This window comes from Vigna unguiculata, chromosome 1 (assembly GCF_004118075.2).
Source record: "Vigna unguiculata cultivar IT97K-499-35 chromosome 1, ASM411807v1, whole genome shotgun sequence".
Taxonomy (NCBI): Eukaryota; Viridiplantae; Streptophyta; class Magnoliopsida; order Fabales; family Fabaceae; genus Vigna; species Vigna unguiculata.
The window spans coordinates 23,368,091-23,395,118 of NC_040279.1; the positions used below are offsets into that span (position 1 = coordinate 23,368,091).

General features: G+C 29.6%; 2 protein-coding genes across 2 annotated transcripts; both read left to right on the forward strand.

Moving 5' to 3' along the window:
* The first annotated feature begins 15,995 nt into the window (after window positions 1–15,995).
* Window positions 15,996–17,451, forward strand: LOC114177905 (probable xyloglucan endotransglucosylase/hydrolase protein B). The gene is made up of 4 exons (XM_028063505.1): window positions 15,996–16,239; window positions 16,335–16,435; window positions 16,533–16,726; window positions 16,824–17,451. Exons 1-4 carry the CDS (start codon window positions 16,053–16,055, stop codon window positions 17,221–17,223), a joined length of 882 nt encoding a protein of 293 aa, XP_027919306.1. The 5' UTR covers window positions 15,996–16,052; the 3' UTR covers window positions 17,224–17,451.
* A 3,786-nt stretch (window positions 17,452–21,237) lies between these two features.
* On the forward strand, window positions 21,238–22,807 carry LOC114164661 (xyloglucan endotransglucosylase/hydrolase 1). Its single transcript, XM_028049402.1, has 4 exons — window positions 21,238–21,538; window positions 21,683–21,783; window positions 21,931–22,124; window positions 22,244–22,807. Exons 1-4 carry the CDS (start codon window positions 21,352–21,354, stop codon window positions 22,641–22,643), a joined length of 882 nt encoding a protein of 293 aa, XP_027905203.1. The 5' UTR covers window positions 21,238–21,351; the 3' UTR covers window positions 22,644–22,807.
* Window positions 22,808–27,028: the final 4,221 nt, after the last annotated feature.

Consider the following 27,028-nt stretch of genomic DNA (forward strand, 5'->3'; position numbering starts at 1 on the left):
AAGAAAAAGGAAATAAAAAAAAAGAAAGAATCAAAAGACATAATTCAAATCATAAAATAAGAAATCAAAGAACATACCTGCAAATGTGCTAAAGCAGTTTGTGCTCGAGGCTCAGTCATAGATGCCTCAAAATCAATATAGAAAGGGTAATCGAAATACCTAAATAAAAAAAGTAACAAGTTACGCTAATGTTTGCATCAACATCTAAGAAAATACCGTAGTTCAGATATCTAAGATTCATTTTACCCTAAATTATTTAGCACATGAATAGAGGAGAAAAATTAATTGGACATATACAACAGAAAACAATTTAGCAAAAGAGAGAAAATTAGACCACATTTCAACACTTCATCAAGTAAAGAGAAACTAGGTTGAACCAGATATTGCATGAAGCAATATGATGAAAAAGAATGGTCAATTGCAGTAATGTGAAAAGGAAAAAACGTAACTCACTTGGCAGTTCCTGTGTTGGAGTCATCAACAACTCTTAGTGGTCAATTTCTTTGTAGGCAACTTTCAATCTGTTTTCAAATATACATAATGTTAATTGTCCAGTAATAATCATGCATGGAGATAGACTTGAAAGAAGAAAATTTTTTCCTATAGATAACCTTGGATAAATTTATGTCCCTCAATGCAAATACTACCAAAGCTTTAAATAGTACTCCAGGACCTTTATCCAGCGTAAACACAATACTTGTCTGAAAATTGGTCGTAGAGAATCTTGTATCATGATTGAGACAATAATCATACACCATCTTAATTTGTTTGACACTTAGATCATAAAATCCATACTCCAAGTCATCGGGAGATCCACCTCGACCACTCCCAGTTGACAAGGGGAAAGGTATTGCAAAAACCAAGAAAGAGACGTAATAATTATGTGCTTCGAATTCCACTCAGACTCATCACCCCTACCCTGGGCTTACATATGTCATCCTTATCTTCCCCAACTCCACCCACAAGGTTACATAACCATACTTCTATCCCGACGATTCATATGTCGTCCTCATCTTCTCAACCTCCACCCATAGGGTTGCATACCCCTGTTGTTGCTCCTAGGCCCCCTTCTGTACCACCCTCACATATACCATCCTCATCTTCCTCAGCTCCACATAGGATTACATACCCCTTCTACAAACATTGGAGCATCCCCTTCACCTTATATTGTACCATCCCCAGCCTCGATTGGTGGCCCATCTTCTACCGTTGGTCAGCAGTCTGCACCATCCCCAGTTGTAAGTAATATAGTTGCCCCACAACCTATGGTTGATCTTGATTTATATGCATAACATGACCCTCCTCTGCAAGATCGTCTGATGATTGAACCTGTCAGTCGAGGGTAATATTTCAATTCAATTATTCTCATTATTTATATTATGTAACTTTTTTCATCTTCTGACATTTTTCCATGAATTCTAGGTTTGTTCCATCTAGAGTTGCTTCACAGGTTATCATAAAAACAATCAAGCAACAATTTCTTAATCCTTAGCCATAATGGGGAGCAATACCTGAAAAAGACAAGGATATTTTTTGGCACCGTTTCAAGGTAACGTGTTCTAAATTATTATATAGGTAAATTAAGTTGTTAACTACTACTCTATGCTTAATATACTTATAATGTTTTATATGTTTAAATTGTGTTGTTTCGTTTAGTGGGCACTAGGGCATGAAATTGAAATTAAGAGAAATTTCAATGACAGAGCTTCTCATTGTCTATCTGAGCTGTTTAAAGACACTAGAATGGCTAAAGAGGCCAAAATAGATTCCTAATGATGTGTGGACAAGGCTGCTAGAACATTGTAATTCTCCAAGTTATTGGAGCAAATGTATTGCAGCAAAAAAGAATAGGGCTTCTGAAACGGGTGGGGCCCTACATATAGGTGGATCCATTACTACTCACGAGCATGCTCTTCGTATGGTATACACATTAACTGTTTGTATTTGTCACATTTGAACTACATTTTTAAAGTTAGAAATCATATCAAATCTAACATTATAACATATTTTGTTGTAGGCACGTGAGTTGGGACGACATGTGTTTCTTGATGAAGTCTTTCAGTAGACACATATCTGGAAGGGTACTGGCGAGTATGTGGATGAGAGGTCTAGGAACAAATGTAAGTCTCTTTTACTGATCAATATTATTTACTCTTAAACTTATATATGTATCCCACCACATAATAATAATTGTTCATTTTTTACTTACAGGAAGAATTTCAGACTAAGCTTTCTCAAGTTAGATTTGAGGTTTCCTCATGTGCTAATGGAACACAAAAGCAGTCCTCTACTGATCCTACACAGGATGAGAATATCAGGACTAGGTGTTGGATTGAGATAGTAGGAGGAAAAAAGAAAGGAAGACTTTATGGGGCTGGTCAACTTGTTTCAAAATATACGGGTTCAAATGAAAGCCTGAACCAACTACCAAGTTCTTCCTCTTCTAATATTGCGGACCTCAATAATATTAGGCAGCAACTTTCACGCAGCCTGGAGGAAAACGAGCAATTGAGGTCTGAATTTCAATCCTTTTAATCACTAGTCCCGCAATATCTCCCTCATGATGCTCAGGCTTGTCTTCAGCAGCCACAACCATAGCCACAATAGCCAAACCCTACTCAACAGAACTCTAAAATCCCTCAACCCCATTCTCAGCAACAAAATAATGAAGAGGATGATAATCTAAGTGAAGAATTTTCTCCTGATTATGAAGATTATTAGCTCTTCATGTCCTTAAGAAAAACTTTCTTTAGCATGTACTTAATAAACTTGTATACTATTATTCTTACTTGGTATTGATCATGCTTATGTAATATTTGACAAACATTCCTATGCTACATATTATTTTGTATGTTTTATAAACAGTTTAGTGTGTCATGTGATATATATTGTGATGGAGTTTGATAATGATACAATATTTGATATAATGGAATGCTAGAATGTTGGAATGCTTGATTTGTTTGTGTTGGAATTTTCTATATGCAGGTATTGTGGAATGTTAAATAAGCAAATAAACCCAAACAAAATTTATACTTACCGACGGTCAGATTCGTCAAAAAATTCATTCGTGCAAGTATAGCCATTACCGATGGATTTGTCCGTTAGTAATTATCGACGGACAAATCCTTCAGTAATTACCGACAGCTTGAACGACGAATGTGTCCATCGGTAATTACCAATGGACTTTTGTAATTCGTTGGTAAAGTATTACCGACGATGCTTTAACTGACGAATTTTTTATCGTCGAAAGTCCATCATTAAAACATCATTGCTGACGGATTATGATCATTATCAACGAATTCTAACCATCGGTAATAAGCTTTTTTTTTTGTAATGAAAAAAACTTTAAAAAAGTGATTTCTAGAAAGATTCTCTATTTTAAAATAATAAAACTAATTTATAAAAAAACGATTTATATTAAAACTTTTTAATATTAAAATAATCAAATCTCACTATTTTTAAACCAATACCAAATATCCTTTTCTAGAATTTTACTTAGGTTAAAATTATATCGTAGTTATTAAGATTATTTTTAAGGAAACAAATCGCTTTCTTCTCACTTTATTAGAATTAATTTTTTCACTAAAATTTAAAAGAAATATTTTTATAAAGAAGTGGTTTTATATAAATGACAACCTTTTTTCCTTTTTTTCTTATATATTATCTGGTAATATATTAGTCTAACTCATGTAATAAATAAAACATATAAATGACATTACATTAAGGGTTTTCTACCATTATAAAAGTTCAAAAAAATTCATTTAAAATTTTGTGTGGTATATTATAAATCCGGTTATAGATATTTATCCCTAAAATATTATACATCGCAAAAATTTATGCTTAGGTCAATGGACATTAAACGGGCCTACATATGAAATTGGTCTTTACGGTATGGACCATTACGATTGTAAGAGACAAATTTATTCTAACATGGTTGAAGTGTTATTTTTCACTTGAGTCATTAATTTAATAAATCAATTGAAAATATCACCAATTTATTATTAAAATAAATAGTCAGTAAATTTGAGTAAATGAAGCTATAAATTATGATTAAAATCAATTAAATATAAAATATAGTACATTCAAGCTTATTTTATTTGTAAATTAGATCGGATGGAAAGTTGGATTTCTTAATACTTATGATAATATTATTTTCACATGCATAACCATCTCGGATTCACATTTAGAACACATTATCTGGTTAAAGATTTTCTTCTGCAGGTCAAAGGCCAATAAATATATATGGTTCTTACTTCAAGATTCGTTGGTAATCATAATACATTCGATATATTATTTGTTTTAAAACGTAATTCTGTGACAATTTTGTTTTTGAAAAATATATCAAAAAATAAAATAAATATTTAAATCGTCTTATATCTCAATTTAAAAAAAAAATTAAAACTATTAAATATGATAGAAAGAATATTTAAAGTAAAAGTATTCTGAATTAATAATTTGAAGGTTTTAATAATGAATTAGTATATTGAAGAGTGGTAGAAGTATGTGGTGTAGTGTGGATGTGATTGTGTGTTGGGAGTTGCAAAGATCATGTGGTGTAGGAGTTGTTTCTCGTTAGGGTAAGGGTGAGACACAGCTCATTAAATGTTCCACTGAAGATTACATGCAGAATGAGTAAATCAAGCACAACACCTCAATTATTGCCACTTTTCCACAACAGTTGTAACCAGCTGAACAAATTTCTACCTTTTTCTTTATAATATTTTTATTCAGAGGAAGGATTTCCTTTTTCAACAACTGTTAAGTTAATCCGAAAACTTTTTTTTTTCTAATTCTTTTTACTGGTATTTTTGGTCAAATTTTAATTTTTAAACTTTTGAATTGATTAAATTATTTCTTTAAATATGTTAATAAAGCAAAAGAATTATGATAATCGTGATTGAATAAAGCAAAAGAGTTAATATTTAAAAATAATAATTAAATAAAGAAGTTTTTTAAAAGCACAATTCAAAACTTCCCTTTTATTTTAATTTTTAAATAAATAGAGCAAGTAACGTAAGAACAAAATAGAATAAAAAATATTATTTAATTGAAAAACAAGTGCATCAATTAATTTAAAATTAAGAAATTAAAATAAAGAAATGTATGATTTTGCTCGTATTCATAAACTCTTCAATCAAAAAGTTTGATCGAATAAAAAATCACATCTTTCTGTGTATATATACTATAGCATTTTCATTTTTGACTATGTTATTGTATATAGTAGCATTTTTTTTCATAAGGGTTAGAGTTTCTCTTTTTCGATTCATATTTTTTATTGTTGATAAAAAAACTTTTTATATATATAGAGTTAAACTACTCTCAATAATTACCTATACTTTTAATAATTTTGCATATTATCGTAGTATGATCTTATTAATCATAATAATATAAATTAATTTCATTGTCAATAAATGAAAGAAAAATGATTTTTTTTTCCTTTTATATATTCGACAAGATATGAAAATATGCGTAAAGGAATACTTGTGATTATCTAACCACGAAAGAAATCATTAATGGGGGCTCTCAAATCTCAATGATAGATAAAATAGAAATGGATATCCCAACCTAGCATTACGGTATTTAAAAAAAAAAAAAATCATATCCATAATACCATGACTGTTATATGTAAATCAATAAGAAAACTTTTGTTGGTATATTTTTAACATCATTACTTTAAAAGTTAATAAATTTATTATGCATGATGATAAAATAAATATTGAAGTTAATGTCATAAATGTAATTTTAATTTTTTTATTAATTGACTTTTCAAAAATTTAAGGAATTCATCACAAAAGCACATAAAGCTAACATGTATATTACTTGAATATACCGGTCACTCTCTCTGTCTTTATAGTTAATCACCAATAAATATAGATGTTGTTGTGGTGTCATATTTTGCCAGAGAAGAAAGCACACGTGTGGTGATCATCGGGTTCAAGACAATGCACGTTCCCCATTAATTTGTCCCTAAATTTTGATTTAAATCAACATCGCATATCTTTTTAACTCCAATTCAAATTAATTAAAATTTATAATAATTCAGTTTAAACAACTTCACATACTTTAAAATTATACTTACATAACATGTCTTATTTATTATTTATATTGATAACACTGAAATATACACTTAAATATACATTAAAATACATAAATAAAAAATGAAAGAGGCATCACATAAGTACCTTACTTAAAATTATATTAAAATAGAAAAATGTATTTATTTATTTATTTTAGTTTGAATGAAAAACCTCAAGTGTTGTAAGGATGCAAAATCCTCATACTACAATAAAATGTGTTAATTTTCCTCATTCTAAATTCATCAGATAAAATTTATTAGAGGAATTATAAAGTTATTGTTTCTTTCATTTTCATCTATTTGCTGTAAACTCCCTAAAGAGTGAAATGAAAGTAAATATTCCCTTTATATTCAATATCTTTTGAATCTTCCCATCCTCATCAACATCCAAATTTCAAATTCAATAGATTCTTACGATGGATTTTTTTTTTTTTTGAATCTTCCCGTCCTCATAAATAATGATGTATTTTATTATATTTTTTAAAATGAAAATGAGAAGAATAGAAAAAAAGAAAAGGACAAAAAAAAATTATAGAAAAAAGAAAACTCATTTGTTAAAAAATTTCCTTCAATTCAAGATTGTATGCTCTCTCTCATTTTCTCTTCCCATATCAAACATATGGGAGCTTCCATTCCAACTTTCATGGTTGTTAATTTAGTTTTCTAAAAAAATTCTATTATTATTGTTGTTGTAATGTAACAACAACATTATCCTTAAGCGTTGACAATAAGTTATGAGAACATTATCTGGTATTTGATTTGATTCCGAGCTTTCTATGTATGTATACGAATAAAGTCACTTCAACATCATGAAAATGAAACCAGAAAATCAAGGTGGTTCTACAATTCTATATATAAATATATATGATATGAAGTAATAATGTTGTAATTATTGGTGAAAACAAGTTAATAATAGACCTAAACATGGCTTAAATATACAGATCTTAATTAATCAGATCATGTGAGATTGTTTGCAGGTTCCTCCAACTCCCTACTTCAAAATTATTAAAACCTACAACTTTGCACCCAACTCATGATCCCACATGCAATGCTTTTTTTTTTTTTTTTTTTTTTTTTTTTTTTTAGTTTTCTTCAAATTTATGTGTCAGGTTTCAACTGCCAAAGTGCTATGAATATCGACAGTAACGGCTTCTTCAGACACATACTTTTTTTTTTAATTATTAAATTTAAAGTTCATTTTTTTTTTCTTTCAATTGATTTACTTTATAAAACAATTTAACATCGTCAATTTTTTATATACAAATGTCTGTGCCTTTCCCAATGGTGTAATTGTAACACTAGTTCTTCGCTAAGTATATATTAATTTTTTTTGAAAATCTTTTCTTACTTTGATGATAATAAGAATAAAAACAGGATAGAAATACACTCAATCAATTTATTATTAGAATAAATTCTGATATTATCATAAATAATATTCTTTGTAGTTTAAGTTAATTTTATAAAATTTATCTTACAAATAAATTTGAACTTATTTATGTATAATAATTTGATTATATAGTTAAATATTTTACTCACTCAAATAAAGAACAGGTGAAAATTAAAGAAGAGGTGAATCCATTTGAGAAATTTGAAGCCAAATGGAAGTTTGGCTCTGCCCGACATATGAATTAGGAAAAGGATTCGAAATGGAAGATTGGTTTGGGAAGCCTAAACCCTAAAATAAGAGAAACAAAAGAAAAGAAGGGCATGCAGGGGCCATTGCACCAAACCAACAGACACTTGGTCCTAATCCCATATGCTCTTCCTTTAAAACTATATTCTTTTTCATCAAAAACAAAATTATATAAATTCATATATACGTACATACATTTGCTGCCAATTCTATTGGTTCCCAAATGCATCTTCACAATTAATAACAATTTCTTGGTAGTACCTCCAATTTCAATTTTATAAATCCAATTACACCAAAAAAATAATATAAATTTATGATTTTTCTTAAATAGACTTCAAGCATAATTCAACCGTATCAAATCGACTAGTAAATATATCTTATCTCTAGTTGATGTCAAACTTCCAACATACTTACCTCACGTTAGGACATGTACATCTCGAACGCGAGACTAGATATTAATAGTGATCCTATAGCATATGAGATGATACATCTAATAAACATCAAATCTCATTAGAATATGTTATAGATAACTCTGATATCATCTTAATAAGTTGATTTTAAGTATAACTTAACATTACAAAACTAGTTCAGCTTATAAGTTGAGGTTTGTATCTTATATACTGTAAATCTAATCATTTTTTATATTGTTTTGCAAATGTTGTTTCTTTCTCACATTGAAGAGTGTCCTAAATTTCTTAAAAAAAGTTATACGTTAAAATTACTTTATATATAAACTAATTTGTAAATTCAATAATTCCCTCATTTTGTATAGTAAAAATCTTGTTTTATTAATTTATATATAAATTTTTTTATGAAAGTTAAATTTTTATTTTATTATTGTAAAATTTTTATGAAAATTTTTATTCAAATAAGTCCAATCAAATGTATATCAATTACCTCAACTTAAATACAGTTGAACTGAATATTTATGAGGAAAAGATTGTATAACTCTTTAGGTATCCGAAACATACTAAAGATTTCCACTCATATCTCATTTTGCGTTCCATTTTCACTTTCATATTTACAAGAGGTGCAAGTGATACTAACATAAGCCGTCATGTCAAGGTAATTTATGTCTACATACTAATACATTGTTTAAATGTATTGATTAAAAGTTTAATTATTTATGAATTATGTTAGGACTTATAAGATTGGTTTAGTGGTAAAATTAGGATGGAGGGTGAGAAAGGTAATGGGTTTAACTACCTCCATTAACAACTTAACAACTTGGAGATATAATGTTTCCTCCCTCTCTTTGGAAAGAGAATGAGAAAGCTTGTGAGTTCAACTCCTCCCACTAACAACTAACATTGCCAATAAATAAATAAAAATTACGAATTATTTTTATTTATTCTAATTATATTACAAAAAAAAAAATTATCCTACATAATTAATATTTTTATTTGATGAATTTTTATCTATAGAAATAAATTCATATGCAAACCTAAATCTACTGATGAATTTTAGAATTTAAATCATCAACAACAAGATCTGCCTATAAATAAAAATTTGTCTTATAAACGAATGTTTTTGTTGGTGACACATCTGACAGTCAATTTTTTATGGCAAATTTTCGCCATGTTTGATGAATTTTTTTATATATTAAGGGGAGGTGGATGAGAAAAAGAAGAGAATAAGATGAAGAAGAAGAGAAAAAAGGAGGAGGAGGAGGTTGGAGTTGGTAGTGGCAGTGGAGACGTGACGACTATGACACAACTCGATGATCATGCAAAGGTGCAACCTTAGTGGCTATCGGAGTTAAAGAAGAAGGAGGTGGGGGAAGAAAAAGAGAAATAGGAGGAGGAGCTAGAGGTGACGACGATAAACACGACCACGGTGGACGCAAAGGTAGTGGAGATGTGGCTAGGAGGACAAGAGGAAAAAGAAGAAAAAAAAGAAAAAGAAGAGGAGGAAGAAGTAACCTAATTATGAATTTTATCTATCAATTTTATTGACGGTTAGAATCTGTTGGTAATTACTGACATATATTTACAAAGAAATTTGTGGTCATTAGTAATATTGACGAATTTCGTAATCCATCAGTAGAATTTATTGACGACCACTTCACAAATGACTTTTTGATTGTCAGTAATTTATTGATTTACTGGCAAAATTTTGTTATTACTAACAAATTGTGTATATCGATAATACACAATTTTCTTATTGTATACATATATTAGTGACACATTATTCTAATTATAGAAAACAAATTACACTAAAATATATATAAATCACTTTTGTTTAAGAAAACAAAAATAATTATTGCATCTCAATGTTCAAAGTAATTTGTCACACTTATGTCTTCAAAGGACTCATACTAAACATATGTAACACCTTTAAGTATATCAAAAATTTCATCATGTTTCACGTACTTTAGGATAAACTCCCTTTCGGTTTTCATCACCTAATACTTTAATGCTTATAATTTAAATAACTCATGAAATAAGAATATCACATTTCTTTAATGATATATATTACGACTCTTAACAATACCATAGTTAGCCATAACATCATACAAATATCCACATCTAACAAACATCATCATAATATTACACCATCTTCATCATACATACACACAAATCACATACTAGGCTTACCAATTTTTAAATCCCACACCATCATATGCAAAAGCATACTTGCTCCGCACACAAAAGAAAGCTTCCTTGCCTAAACAATTGTTCATCACTTGAGCAGCCTACTCTATATGAGAAAAAGTTGGTTCCACAATTTTCTTTTATATCTCAAGCTTCAATTCAACGTTTGAATTAGAAGACTTTATGGTATAATGTAAGCAACCTCACACAAAATAATTCTCAATTGCGAAAACAACCTCTCATAACTTTAGCGACACCTATTCTAGAGAAGAGAGAGTTAGTTTGGTCTCTTGAGCTCGTTCACTTGTTTCCAAAGTGACCGTCATCCTCTCTTATTGCTCAAGCTCCACACATACATAGTTATATGATATAACATGTTTCAAAAACCCATGCATTTATCACACCTCAAGACTCAATTGTTTCTTGTTCTAGAGAAGAGATAATTGTCTCATCATATCTCTTGCTCAAGTCATAATTGAGTGATATGCTCAATCGCTGAAGTGTTCATATTTGTGCTTGAACAACATTTAGCATCGCATGCAATGGTAACTTATCACTTGAATGGTAGTTCACTATTTTATGTACTAGTCCAAAAACACCAATTTCATCATAAGTGGAAAAATCAATTACAACCCATATACTACATATGTTTAAAATGCAATGAACACCAAGCTCCAAATATTTGTTATATCATTTTTGTAAAATTTTATAACCATTCTATTATTTTTCCAAGAGCTTTAGGTAGATGTAAGATGTGAGGACCCACTATCTCTCCCCTTTCTATACACTCTCTTCTTCCCCAACTAATATCACAGAACCACACTCCACTCTTCACTGTCTTCCTTCCCTCTGAACCAACTACACAACCTTCTCTCTAAAACAAAGAGTTCAATTTTCCCCTTTCTAATCACTCCTCCCTTCTGTTACAGCTGCTAGACCTGGAACCAGGAGAAGAACTCCTCCTCTAGCTGAGTCATCTTCCCCTCCCGGTAAGTCAAATTCAGGTTTACTCAATTCTCTCCAATTTTGGAATTTCTGGAGTTCAATGCTTACCAAAACCGAAGTAGGGCCTTGTACTCACTCTGAGTTTATGTTTTTTTTAGCCCCTTAGGTTGAGGAATTGAGGTGCCCTTGTGTTAGAGTCTTGCTAGTGGAGATTTTAAAAAGGTAAGGGAAGCTAACTGAAATTTTTTTCATTTAAGCCGTGAATCATGCTTGTATGAAGTTTGGTATGCTGAATTGATGCTTGAAACGTATATGTGAGTGTATGATCATAGTTTGCCCTGAAATCAGTGTTCTTGCATGTGAAAACAGTGGAGTGACCTGGTATTTTCGCCTAGGCGGGTGGCTCTCGCCTAAGCGAAACTATCAGAAAGCTTGTCCCTGATACTGTGCGAAGTCTCGCCTAAGCGAGCTGGAGTCGCTTAAGCGAGAGATACTCTCGTCTAAGCGAGCCAGTCTAGCCTGAGCGAGAGTTCGCCCAGTTTTTAACCTTTGCCACTGTTTGAGCCTCGCCTAGGCGAGACTGACTCGCCTAAGCGAGATGACTTCTCGCCTGGGCTAAAATGTCTAGCTTAAGCGAGAGTCACTATAGTGAGACAACTCAGCTTCTGTTTTAGAGAGTAAATTGACATGTTTTAATGTGGTTTTATGCAAGGAAGTTCTTATATGCTTGAAATGTCATGATTAATGTGTTGTATGATGAAATCATATGAGTATGATTTATATAGAGTGGTGGCTGGAATAGAATTTCAAGGGAAATTCATGTGAATTGATTAGTGTGTGTAAGGACATGTGGAATCCATATTGGTTGGTATCCTGAAACTCCAATAATCATTCACGCTCAAATAGAGTAGGATGGATTATGTCGTGAGGAGTAGCAGGAGGTCCTAGTCTTTGGACTTGATCCAGTCCTAGACGCGAAGGGGACTTACCTTGGGAACAGTCGGGTGATAACTCCTTGTGTCTAGACTCTGCAGAGTCTGGGAACCGTTACAGGTGCAAGCCACCAAGAGCTCCAATGTCGCTTACACAATCCGGATATCGAGTCTAGAATTTTAATTATTGAACTGTGTGTTATGAATGATGTTATATTATGTTTTGCATTATGTTTCCCCTTTTTCAATTAGCTTACCCTTTCTGTTTATGTTGTTTGTTCTTATGTGTTCTCCTTTGCTATGATCGCCTATCGTTGGTGTGAGCAGAGCCTAATCCAGATGATGACGCCCCCCTTCTGAGCAGGAATTGACCCTTACTCACTACTGTAGTAGTTTTGGGCCAGATTTTGTGGAATCTTAACTTGATGAGTAGTTTAGGCCTTTTATGCACCTACTCTTACCTTCCAGGATTTTTTCTTATGGCAAAATTTTGGATGATTGTACCCGATCTATACACTATGTGTATATAACTGTTATCCCTACTATCTGCTATGTTTGATCATGATATAATGTTTTTTTGATAGTGTGAAAAACTATTAAATAGGATGTTACATAAGAAATTATATTTTAACATTTTTAATATACACACCATTTCAACTCCCACCATAATTCACACATCTAAAACTATATGCAATTAATAAATGTTATCTAATTAACTCTCCTTATTTAGAAGTGACATGCCTACTAGCCATCTAAATGAGAATACCAAAGGTCTCAATTGAGTCCTTGGACCACCTTAGTTTAGAACTCTATTGATTAGCACCCCTTTAATAAGAAAATTTGAATCAATAATAGAGAATTAAACAATTACACCGATCAATAGTATATTCAAACTATCTTGATGTTTTACCAGCTATACGCTTTTTGTAAAAACAAATAATTTCTCAACTTAAAAGTTTTGAGAAAGTTATAAAAATTCTAGAGAAATAATTTTTTTTATCAAGTATAAACTCTAATAACTTATTTACAAACTTTTCATTCTTTTATCTATTATAAAATTATTTCTAAATAAAATACTAATATAAATATTTCATTCTCTAAAAATCTAAATAATTTTGTCGAATTAGTAGTTTTGATTTTGAGTTTTTACGTATAAATATGCTATTTAAATAAATTTTATAATTTTATATTTAAATAAATTTATTTAATAAATAAATTTATCATCATATATAATTGTATATGTTTAATAAATATAAACACATAATTTCTTTCTCTTTCATTTCATTTCCATTCCCTTTTCTTTCCATCGCCCTATTTCTTTTTCTCGACTCAGTTATGCTATATTATTGGTTTTAATACTATAATATTCATATTATTTTAAATTGAAATAATAATATTTTGTCATATTTAAAAAAAATATATTATACTATCACTCGTTTTTCATCAGTTTTAAAACCTTTATACTGCTTAATAAGAAATCATATAAAAAGTAAAATAAATTTAATATGAAAACTATAAGAAAATGTCAGACTAATTTACTATAATACCTAACATACTAAAATAGCTTAATGGTTAGTGTGATAACGGACAACCATGAGGTAGAGTGTGAAAAACCTTTTTTTTTTCTTACTATATTCTGTGACTCACTTTGATTAGTGTATATCATAAATATGTTATATATTTTATTATTGTATGAATTAATTAAAGTTTTAACCTTTAAAGTATGACCATTATGAAAATAAAATTCAATTACTATTAAATATTATTATTATAATTCAAAAAGTAAAATGATTTTACTCTTAAGATTTAAAATAAAGATTGTAGCAAAAAATACGAAAATAAATAATATAGTTTAACTGCTATGAAGAAGAAAATAGAGATCTATGATGAGATATAATGAAGAAGAAAAAAGAATAAGTGTATATTTATATTCATGATAGAAATATATATTTGATTGTAATTTTGGATTTTATATATTATAAAAAATTTAATTTTAGTTCCTAAAGTTTCTATTCAAATTTTACTTCTTTGCATCGGTACTCTTTTCAATTTTGTAAAAGACCACAAGCATTAAATAGTTTACCCAATCTTATTGTATTATGTTTAAACTAACAAAAAGTTATAGATAATTGATCTTAAAATTGAACAGAATTATCGACAATTAAAGATTAAAAGATAAAAATTGTGTAAATGTTAAAAAGTGAACTTTAAAGCTTAGTTTAATCTTACAAATATGTTTATGTGGGACTTTCCAATATACATGTGTGTTATTAAATATTAATGAATGTTTGTAACAATAGATCCAACAAACATCAAATTCATTAAGATAGACTCTAATTTAGTTTTGACACCATATTAAGGAGTAAACTTTAAATCTAAATCAACCTTACAAAATTAATTAATATAAAATGATGTTTGTATCCATTTATATATTCTAAATTAATTATCTTCGATGTGAAAATTTATGATATTAAAAAAAATTCCAAAGACAAAAGTTATGAATATTAAAAATCGAGGGGCTTAAAACTACAGAAAATAGTATGGACAAAAAAAATTACAAGTTTTATAAAATTATGAATACCAGAATTACAATTAAGTAAAAACAATATTAAAAACTAAGATAATAAATTTATTTATCAAATATTTTAATTTTAATTTTAATTATAAAAATATTAATTAAAACATTTTTTTTCTAAAACGAACTTATAATTAATAAGTTTAGAATACAGGTGAAGATGCCAGTATTACATTAATAAATATGTGCAATAATCCATTTAGTATTAGGTGTATTGTCATATATCAAAATGAAAGCAACATGATTCAAAGAATAATAAAGTAATACATGATTAAAATTGTTTAGATTTAGAAATTAAGAAACTTAGTGCACAAAATAAAAAAAGTAAACAAAAATCACATATGGAAAATTTTAAGAGGATGAAAATACAATTAATTCTAAATGGTTACTGATAAGTATGTTTTCGAACACGTAAATATCAAGAAGAAATTCATTTTACATGTTTATAGAATTCAATTTTACTTAAATTCAACCACATTTTCCAGATAAATTTTTAATTTAATTAAGCACTTTCTAATAAAATTTACTATTAAAGAAATACTTTTTTATTTATCAAATCACCAATAAAAATACTTATCATATGACACTATTACATAATTAAAATAAAATTGCAGTCATTAAACTAACAATATATCTTCTAAATATAATAATTTATGACAAAAATAAAATAAATAATCATCAATAATAATAAATAATATAATGATGATAATATCTCAATATTTTAATACATTCTCTTTTTATTTAAATAATATAAATTCATTTTCTTACTTTATAATTTTTTAATTATTAAACACAACACACACACACATATATTTATCCTTAAATATAGGTTCTTATATGCGTAAAACCAATCTATTTTGATCTTGTTATTGTTATTTCCTTTCGCATTCTTAGTTTGTTCCTTTAATCTAAAACTCAAATCAAGAATATTCTTCAGTAATAAATTAAAAATTAAAAATAGGCTACTTATATAGGAAATATATATATCACAAGATCCAAATCCAAAACATATTATAAGATTTTAAAAATCTTGTCCCATTAGGTAGAAAATCATTGCTAATTAGCGATCTAAAAGGTGTAATAAACGCGTAATATCGTGATGACACCTGTTACTTCTAGCTTTCCAAGTTCATAATCATGAACAGAAATGTACCTAATTAATGAACAGAAACAAAATTCCTGTGGTAGAGATGAATGAAGAAGCAAACTTCCAAAGCAGGGTCATGTCATGAGTCTATATATATATTCCCATTAGCCTCAGAGACTTTCACAACACTTTCATCTTTCTCTCGTTAACATGGCTTCTTCTTTGTTGACTTTGTGTCTTCTTTTGGTTTCTCTAACCTCTTCTGCACTCTCAGCCACCCCACGGAGACCAGTGGATGTTCCATTTGGCAGAAACTACGTTCCCACATGGGCTTTCGATCACATCAAATACTTAAATGGTGGTTCTGAGATTCAACTTCTTCTTGACAAATACACTGGTACGTAACATATGAACAAAGTTCAGCCTTATTGTTATCGACCTAGTTCTAACAAAGTTGGTGTATTTCATGTTAATTCATGCAAATGTGAACAGGCACTGGCTTCCAAACAAAAGGGTCATATCTGTTTGGTCACTTCAGCATGAACATAAAGATGGTTCCCGGTGATTCAGCTGGCACAGTCACTGCTTTCTATGTAAGCACATCTTTTTCTTTTAGTACAATAGATTATATATTTATATATATATGAGTTATTCCTTTTTGGTTTGATTTTCTATGATTGGAACCTGCAGTTATCATCTCAAAACGCGGAGCACGATGAGATAGACTTTGAGTTCTTGGGGAACAGAACAGGACAACCTTACATTTTGCAGACAAACGTGTTCACCGGAGGAAAGGGTGACAGAGAGCAAAGAATCTATCTCTGGTTTGATCCCACAAAAGCATATCACAGATATTCTGTACTGTGGAACATGTATCAAGTTGTGTAAGTACTTCAATTCTATTTTGGGATATAAAAGTAACAGAAGTAACAGACAGAGACAGAAGTAATAAAAGAGTAGGATGTTTTTGTGATTACACAGGTTTCTAGTGGATAACATCCCAATCAGGGTGTTCAAGAACCAGAAGGAGTTGGGAGTGAAGTTCCCGTTTGACCAACCGATGAAGGTGTACAACAGTTTGTGGAATGCTGATGATTGGGCCACAAGGGGTGGTTTGGAGAAAACCGATTGGTCAAAAGCTCCTTTCGTAGCAGCGTACAAGGGGTTTCACGTTGATGGGTGTGAGGCTTCGGTGAATTCTAGGTTCTGTGCCACGCAGGGAAAAAGATGGTGGGATCAAACAGAGTTTCGTGATCTTGATTCCTTTCAATGGCGAAGACTCAAATGGGTGCGTCAGAAATTCACCATCTACAACTACTGCACTGACAGAACCCGCTACCCTCAACTCCCACCAGAATGCAGAAGAAACCGTGACATTTAAATTTTCATCACTTTCTCTCGCTGCATTCATCATTTTACCAGTTACAATACTTTATTCCTACCATTATTTATTACCATTGTATTGTTTGGAATGTGTAATTAAGGCGTTGGGTTTCAATACTGAGGAAACTCTATAATAAAAATATGTGTATGTTATGTAATTCTATTATTCTTATTATACCTGCTATCGCCAATAATGTAATATTCAATTCTTATAATTCTACTTAAAGCATCTTCTCTTCCTTAATGGTAACAACAACAGCTTGTTGCTGCATTCATTTCCGATCTCGAGGTCCTTTCTGTTTATTTTAATTTGCTCCTTTTAGTATGAAGTTTATATTCATTTTTATTAATCAAAAAGTATTTATCAGTTTCTTATATTACTTTCATTATATATTTTGTAGATAATCTTTATTCTCCTAAACATCCTTCTAATCATATATACTTTTATATGAAATACAAAGATTAAATTAAAAATATGTACATAAATATGTTTCATATTCTTAAAATAAGGTTTTTAATAGTATCTTAATATCCTTTTTTAAGTTAGAGCGTGCAAATTTTGAACATCTTATCAATGCACCGATATTATTATTATTATTATTATTATTATTATTATTATTATTATTATGTGTAGTAATCAAGTCATCAACATAAACTAGTATGTTAATATGTGTTTTCTTTTTCTTGCATAACGAACAATATGTAAAGAATTGCAAAAATCCATAATTATTTAATAGTTTTACAAAACCATCATCATATAAGATTTTATTTTAGACCATACGATAATGTTTTCAACTCATAAACCATGTTAGGATTTGTATTTTTGAGACTTGAAATCGTAACTTAAGCCTCCTCGGTGGATCTTCGATCAATATTTTGGGGTGTTAAAATTTTGATTGAATTACTCTTTTGGTCTATGTTTTCGTCCAAAAAATCAAGTTAGTTCTCTAATTTTTTTTAGTTTCAATTTGGTCCTGATTTACAATTTAGTCCTTTTCGTTAAATTTCTTAAAGTGGAACAAGAATTTTTTATCAAAATTAACACTATAATTATGTCAATTACACAAACAAAGCAAATTATCCTTATTCACAACTTCAATTTTGATGAAAAAACTTGATCTAATTCAAGAAATTTAACGAAAAATGTCCAAATTGCATCTTTTTTCAAAAATCGGTACTAAATTGAGACTAAAAAAAATACTGAAAAACCAACTTGATATTTTGTAATGAAAATAGGAACTGAAAGAGTAATTCCATTTTTTTTTACATAAACTAGTAAAAACATTGTTTTTAATTTTTTTTATGATACTAACAAAAATAAAACGATAATTATTGTTATTATTATAATTATAAAATGAAATATAAATAATTTTTATAGTTTTATAATAATTAATTTGAAAAAAATAATCAAACAAAAAATGGTTAAATTAAAAAAAATATCATTTAAAAGATAATATTATTAAAATAATTATTTTTATTTAAAAAATATTTAAAAGGTAAAATTGAAAAGTAAATATAGAAAAAAAGAAAATTCTTTATATATAAATATAATGTATACATTTTTTTTAAGAATATAAAATATGTAAAATATATTAAAATTTTTTAATTTTTAAAACATATATTTAAAATTATATAAATATAAAAAGTAATTGGGGGCATGGCCCCTTCGTGGTCCATCATTGATTAACAAGCATAAGTCACAACATCTTAAGAAGTGTTTGATGATTTGTTATAACTATTTACAGAAGGTTTCATGAACAAATAATTTATTATCACATTAATTTTAGAGTTAAAAGCTATAATAAAAAATAATTTTAGTTCTTAATTTTAGAGAGATTAAGAAGGATAATAATCAGGAATTATTTCTGTACTCAATGTGATTATAAACTGATTTTCATAGTCATTTTAATAAAATTGATGGTTAATAGAATCCTTCAAGAGAGTTCTTGAAAGAGAATTGTCTTTTTCATAGTTAGAAGTTTTACCACCTTTAAATCCACCTATGGTGCTGACATTCCTTGAAGGAGAGGATTTTGTGCCCTATTTTGTTTTGTAGGGATTTTCAATAATACTTGTACTCAAATCAGAGAAACATTATCCCTCCACAAGTTATTTTAGAATGATTTAAGAATAAAATTCAACTAATTGAATCATAAATGTCTAACAAAAAAACATAAACATATAAATGAGAATGAAATACATTTTTGAACAAATGAGAAAATTAAAAAAATAAATCGTAAAAATATAATAACTACATGTCAATAGATAGAAATTGATTAGAATAAAAAGAAAGGAAATAATCATAAAAAAATCAAATTTCATGTATAAAACCCATTTTGGTTCAAAGACTAATGATCACAGGATAAACATAATTAACTAAAGAAAACAAAATATGAAAAAAGATTAAAAGATTATGAGCATACCACTTGATGTTTTCAAGAAAGGTGTAATTTAAAGGGAGATGTTCATACCTCTATTATTGGAAAGACAAATAACTCACTTTAATTAATTTCTTCTTCAATGGACCGGTCTACAAGAGAGGCATGACACTTATTTAAAGAGTGCCTGTGCCAAAAATTAAGTTCTAAATAAAGTTATTCATATCTTTTGAACCAAACAATAATTTTAATTTTTAAAAATTCTAAAAAGGGAAAAATACATATTTTCTTAATTCAAGATAGGATTTTTAATATTAGGAAGACAACCCAGTTTAATCTTTTCTTTAAAAGTCTTTGGTCATCTTCTCATGATTTCGTGATAATTTTGATGTTTGTTTTCAATTCGTTTTTGTTTATTTACTTCAATTATAGTAATAACTCCTTAAATTTCTTAAATAATATCTATTTATTCTATCACCGTTAGATAATTTTAATTGATAATTAATTTTTTTAAATAATTATTTTTTATAAAATTATAAAATTTGTAAGTATTTTATATAATTTTTTTTTCAAAAAAATTTTTATACAAAATATTTTGTAAAAAAGTTGATAATCGTTTTTTCATAAAAAAATTATAAGTATTTTTCATGAAAAGAATTTTCAAAATAAAATTGATAGAAAATATTTTTTTAATAATACATGTTTTTATTATTGTTTATAATTTGAAAAGAAAAATTTATTATTATTAACTTTTATATATAATAATAATAATAATAATAATAATAATAATAATAATAATAATAAAGTATCTTAAATACTTAATAAGGTAAAGTTAAGATAAGATAGTAAAAATTCAGTGAAGGGGATAAAAAGGTAAATGTAAATCTAAAAATAAAACAAACTTACAATGATTATTTAGACATTAATAATTGATTCTATGATATGAGTATTCAGAGATTCATAATTATCTTACAACGAATTATTGACTCGTTTTAATAAAGAAATAAAAAGAACAATTCACTGTAAACAACAAAGTTACATACACTGAACTTATCACTTATTTTGTACACAGAAAAACTCATCTATATTTTTTTACTTAAATCTTATCTTGTCAATTTTATCCATTAAAAATATTAAAAAAAATATATAAATATAATAAAAAAAATTAAAACATACCTCTTTGATTTGCAACGAGCCACCCGAAGGAGATATTGTTAATATAAACGGAGTAAATAATCACCAAGTGCCACGAAATAGTTACATAATCACGAAGTTATCCACAAAAAATAGCCTAAAATACTTTCGAAAATTTATCATTATTGTAAACAACAATACTATAATCTGAAAAAGATTGATGATTACAAAGATTAGCTAGCAATCAATTTAAATAAACGCGTAATAGTCTCTCAATTAGTTGTTTCCAACACAAAATCCTAACTAAAGCAAAATGCATGATTCTTTGTCTTCACCTCTCTCTCATCTGACATAAAAACAAATCTTAAATATAGATATATATATATATATATATATATATATATATATCATTAATCATTATTACTAGCATAAACTTGATCGTTTTGTTAAATGATGAACCATGTATTATTGAATTAAATATAAATTTCTGTTGAATATTTAAAAAGATAGAAAGTAGAGGGAAAGAGAGAGGAACAAGGGTATTGGGCTAGGTGCAATGCTTATATATACCCTTTTCTTAGCCATTAGGTTCTACAAACCGATAAACACAGAAAATGGGTTCTTCTCTGTGGACCGTGTGTCTGATATTGGCATCTCTGGCCTCTGCAGCAGTTTGTGCCAACCCTAGGAGGCCAGTGGATGTACAATTCGGTAGAAACTACGTTCCCACATGGGCTTTTGATCACATCAAATACTTCAATGGTGGTTCCGAGATTCAGCTTCATCTTGACAAGTACACTGGTAAGCACAGTTTGGCCAAAATACTCAACTTTCACTGTCATACTTTTGAGTTCAAGTTATGTGTTCATGTTTTTGAACACTGTTTTAGCTATGTTAAAAGTAAGATTTGAATCATATAACAGCTTTCCAAACAACATTGTACAGGTACTGGCTTTCAGTCCAAAGGCTCATATTTGTTTGGCCATTTCAGCATGTACATAAAGATGGTTCCTGGAGATTCAGCTGGCACAGTCACTGCTTTCTATGTAAGAGCAAAATGTTTCTTTTTTTTTCTTTTAAAGTTTTACCTTGTCTGTGAGGAGTATATGTGAAGTTTGTTGTGTTATCTTCTGAAAACTAGTTTGTGTGGAGTGAGTGAATGTGACCTTTGTTGTTATGGTTGGAACCTGCAGTTATCTTCTCAAAACGCGGAGCACGATGAGATAGACTTTGAGTTCCTGGGGAACAGAACAGGACAACCTTACATTTTGCAAACAAATGTGTTCACCGGAGGAAAGGGTGACAGAGAGCAAAGAATCTATCTCTGGTTTGATCCCACAAAAGCATATCACAGATACTCTATTCTCTGGAACTTGTATCAGATTGTGTAAGCAAAGCATTCCTTGCAAATCCTTTTCCAAACCCTTTTCACTTCTCACCATTCCTTGCAAATCTCTAACAGTAGAAAGAAAGTTTAATCGAAGTGTGGGGGTGTGTTTTTCTTAGGTTCTTTGTGGACGATGTTCCAATCAGGGTGTTCAAGAACAGCAAGGACTTGGGAGTGAAGTTTCCATTCGACCAACCTATGAAGATATACAACAGTTTGTGGAATGCCGATGATTGGGCCACAAGGGGTGGTTTGGAGAAAACAGATTGGTCGAAAGCCCCTTTCATAGCAGCGTACAAGGGGTTCCACATCGATGGGTGTGAGGCCTCAGTGAACGCTAAGTTCTGCGACACGCAGGGAAAGAGATGGTGGGACCAACCAGAGTTCCGTGACCTTGACGCTGCTCAATGGCAGAGACTCAAATGGGTGCGTCAGAAATTCACCATCTACAACTACTGCACTGACAGAAAACGCTACCCTCAACTCCCCCCTGAATGCAGAAGAGACCGCGACATTTAAATTTTCACTTACCATTTACTTTTACCACACCACATTGTTCTCACTTCCATGTACAATTTTATATCACGTCAAATCTATGCATTGCCACTTTATTTATGGATTGAAACTTGGTTCAGATAAAAAAAATGATTAAATAAACACACTAAAGAAAAAAAAGGTTTTAATCTGCATGTTTATCCTTTGAAGTTCAGCCACTGGTTTGTGGTATTATTACTGTTGTTTATTGTTGTTGGTTTATTCTATTGGTTCTTGGTGATAATAATGACATCCGTTGCAGAGCCAGTTGTATTTTTTTGTAGAGATCTGTGTTCTTTCGGTTTTCTAGGTGAATCATAGATCTGCGTTATGATCTCTGGTCCCGGAAATGTTAAAAGTAAAAGTGGTGCTATTCAATATTTTTTGATGCGGAAAAGACACTGGACCCGTTAACGTGGCACCACTGGGCGAACCCCATGTGATGGCCATTTCAGAACTCTGCTTGCAGTAAATAATTTTTTCTAGCATTACAATATTGAATGAAAAATTGTTAATAATTTTTTCTGGTTTTAAGTCCGTGGAATGATCTGAAACTTGAAACTTGAAGTGTTATTTCGATGCACATTCTGTTTAAAATATTTTATTATGGATTCTTCAACTTTTTTATCAATAAATTTAAGCGAGGGAATTGTTTGAGAAATTTATTTTATTTGTTTCGACATGGGTACATAAATTACTACTCTTTTCTTTTTAAAAATGAGTGGAAAATCAATTAAACTAGTATTGCTTAAAATGAAAGTGTTTCATTTCTAATATAATTACACAAATTAATATAAACAGTTAGTTTAACAGAATTATCTTAAAATGTGAGTCCTTCGTTATTGTTGACTTTTAAAATTCTGTTTTCAGTGTTGATTGAAACGATACATAAATACTTTTGATATACAGAAAATGAAGACAAGCAAAATAAAAATTATATAAAATTTATTATATTATTCATAAAAAATGTAATAATTTCTAAAGATTAAGACCAGTAGTTTTGACTAAGTTCAAAGGCTGTCTGGAGCATCATTATTCGATATTTAACGTGGTTTGCTTGCGCTTTGGCACGTGGACATATGCATTTTTAATGTGTATTATGAGTAAAGCATGAGCTAGGACAGATAAAATTAAGATTTTAAAATGTGACTGTATCTTTTGAAACTTTAAATTTTTTAACACAGGAAACATTGTGGACAAAGATGGTCGGTGTAGTTGTAACTGCTACATGACACAGTTTTTATAAATTCAAACAAAAGAAACAAAAATCTTATAGTTACATCGTAGCTGCTATTGTAACCAAGTAAAAAAGGTCCATGTTTTGTTGTGAAAATTTATAAATTTTGTGAGTGGCTCGTTTTAACCTTCCTCGTAATGGGTTGAAGTTTGACTATGTAGAAAAGAATTAGGACATTAGTTAGAATAAAAATGTTTAAACAGTGCCAATTGTGTCCTGCACAGTGGCACTATTTGAAGCCGCGACGAACGGTTTGATAAGGAGATGAAAACTACGCTAAATTTGAAAATTTCAACAGAGATTTGATGTTTATAGATTTAACAATTTAATTTTGACCTATACATTTACAAAAAAAAAAAAGATTTTGGTTTATTTGTAAAAGACAGATAACTTTTATCTTACTACAAACTATTATTCATGAATTGAAAGTCTCGTATCCCTACTGTATCCATATCCAAAGTGATAAAGTTCTGGAATATATAAGAAAAATAAAACTCACAAATAGTAAAGTTTTAAAATTTTATTTTGAAAGTAAAGTCTTAAAATTTATATTAAAGATAGTATCATATTTTTATATGAATAGTTCATATTAGTTTAGATGGAGATAATATGTCTTATTACGGTAAAAATTTATAATAAAATTCAACTTACACTTATAGCTTACAAGAATTCAAGTAGGAATTGGAAGTAAAAGAAATATATTAAAAATTTTCCGAGAATAAACACTTCTTTGTTTTGAAATTACCAAATAAGTGATTTTGCTATAACTTAAATTTTAATGACGGTTTATATAATTAAAAAAGAAATATAAATATAAATTATTTTTAATATTGAATATTAAGATATGTAGAGTTATTGTACAATAATATTTTAGTTTTAAATATATTAAAATATTATTATTACAGATAATTTATATATATTTTTTCTTTTTTAACTCTGTTTTATATGTTTTTAGGTATAAAATTACAATAAATCTCTAAGTTACATAATAGATAATATTTATATTAGGATGATTACTGTCATGATATCATCCTGAACACTTTTAATATATTTATATTTATTTAATATTAAATAACTGATATGATATCATTACATGGTTTAAAAGTTGAATAGTAAAATAGGGAAATTAAATTGAAATATTTGAATCCAAATGATAAAAAAGAAAATATATATTCATAGACAAAAAAATCAAATAAAACAAAGCACGTGATTGCGGAGTTATCTTGGGAAGTTAGATTGGTGGACATGGATGTGGATTATGGAGGAGTTGTCTGCCACCTATAGTATTTGATGGTCAAAATTCAAACGTGGTGGACCATGACCATCACTTTTTTCACCTTTCATACAAAAGCTTCAAAGTAAACAACACGAATAACCAAAACTTCTGCACCTAACATGCCTTCAATTTACAATTATTATGCACCAATCCATCTCTAATGTTAAATTATTTCTATCTGTCGGTGCCTTGGAGGTTAATTGTTAAGGGCAAAATCAGTTATATATCATCAATGTTCTTTATTATGGTAAGTATTTGATAAAGAGTCTTTAGTATAGACCTGTCTGAATCGGTTGTTTTTAGATTTCTTTAATTATCTTATAATAAATAATATTTTTATATTGAGTATACTTTATGTAGTCGAAATTATACCTAACTAGCATATCAAATAATTAGAGAAAAGATTTTTCTTTTACATAATAAACTCTCGGATCTAACGCATTATTCGTTTGTGTGAATGGTACTATGCAACAATATTTGAGAGAGTGAATTTGGTATCAATGCATTCCTTTTCAATGATTTTTGCAGATGTGGGAAAGCGTATTTGGGAGATGGATGGATTAATCAATCCTCTCAAAACTGCGATAATGTTAGGCAAATGACGAAAATGACCTTGTGCTCATGTTTCCATGCAACTAAAGCAGCTGCCACGATTCCTTACCTTTGCGAGATTCCTGAGCAAGATTCCCTGGTCAACTGACGAGATTCTTTCCTCAAGTCCACTGCATTGTGTAATTTGGAAGATCATTTTAAATTGGCCACAATAGTGTGATTGTGAATAGTGGCCTGTGGTGCTCGCAGTCGTAGATTGTGTTTTAAGAGATGAGTTATGGTGTGTGTGTGTGTGTGTGATTGTTGAGTCCATCATGGATGGGGAAGAAGATGAGGTGGTTAGGTGTGGTGGGCGAGGAAGAGGATGAAGGGGTGGTCTGTGGTTGCACGAGGTGGTGGCGTGGTGGTGATATGCACCAATTAGCTAACCGGTGCTGCAAGTGTGTTGTGTGGATGGCACCGGTTACATAACCAGTGCCTTAGCATTGAAGGGAATGACACCGATTACGAAACCGGTGTCCTTGGGTATTTTAATTTTTCTTTTACGTTTCTGTTTTGTTTTTTTGCAGGTGGAGGAGTTGTTTGCAGGTCGCCGGAGTTGCCAAAGTTGGGTGTCTCTATAGCTGGTGAAGGTGGTTGGTCAGAGTTGTTTGTTTCTTTGCCGGAGTTGAGTTTTTTTTACGCTGTTTGGTTTCTTTGCAGTGGACGCGTTACGGAGTTACAGGTCACGAGTTACCGGAGTTGTGGGCCTCCATAGCTGGTAAAGGTGGTTGGCTGGAGCTGATACATGTTACATGAACTCTTCCATTCTTTATTCATGATTTTTTCTTGTGTATTTCGTCTTCCAATTTGTGGCCAAGGGAAGCTGTTCTTTGCATTTGAAAATATAATTGATTTTTTTAATTGCATGTGTTCATAGGAGACCCGTCTCATGTTTGCTTTATATAATAGTTTAGGTTGGTTGTAAAGGCTTGTTGTTGTGGTGTGATTGTTACTGGATTGTTAGTTCGTGCTTGGTGCTGAATTCTGGAGTTGTGTTGTTCATTTTCTTCCCACTTCCACTACCAAGTTAGTATGCTCTTAAGACCTCGTAAGGTAATTTTTTTAGCCCCATATGAAATATAATGTGTATAAGTTCGTATTGATGTTTTAGTTGGTAACATTTATACGTGAAGGAATATAAATTTTTTATATTGTAAACATGTAAGAAATGCATGTGATGTTTGGAATTGATTCATATTAATTTGATTGTTAAATGAATTGTGTAATTTTAATTTTTTTGAGTTACGATAGTAGTTGATTTTA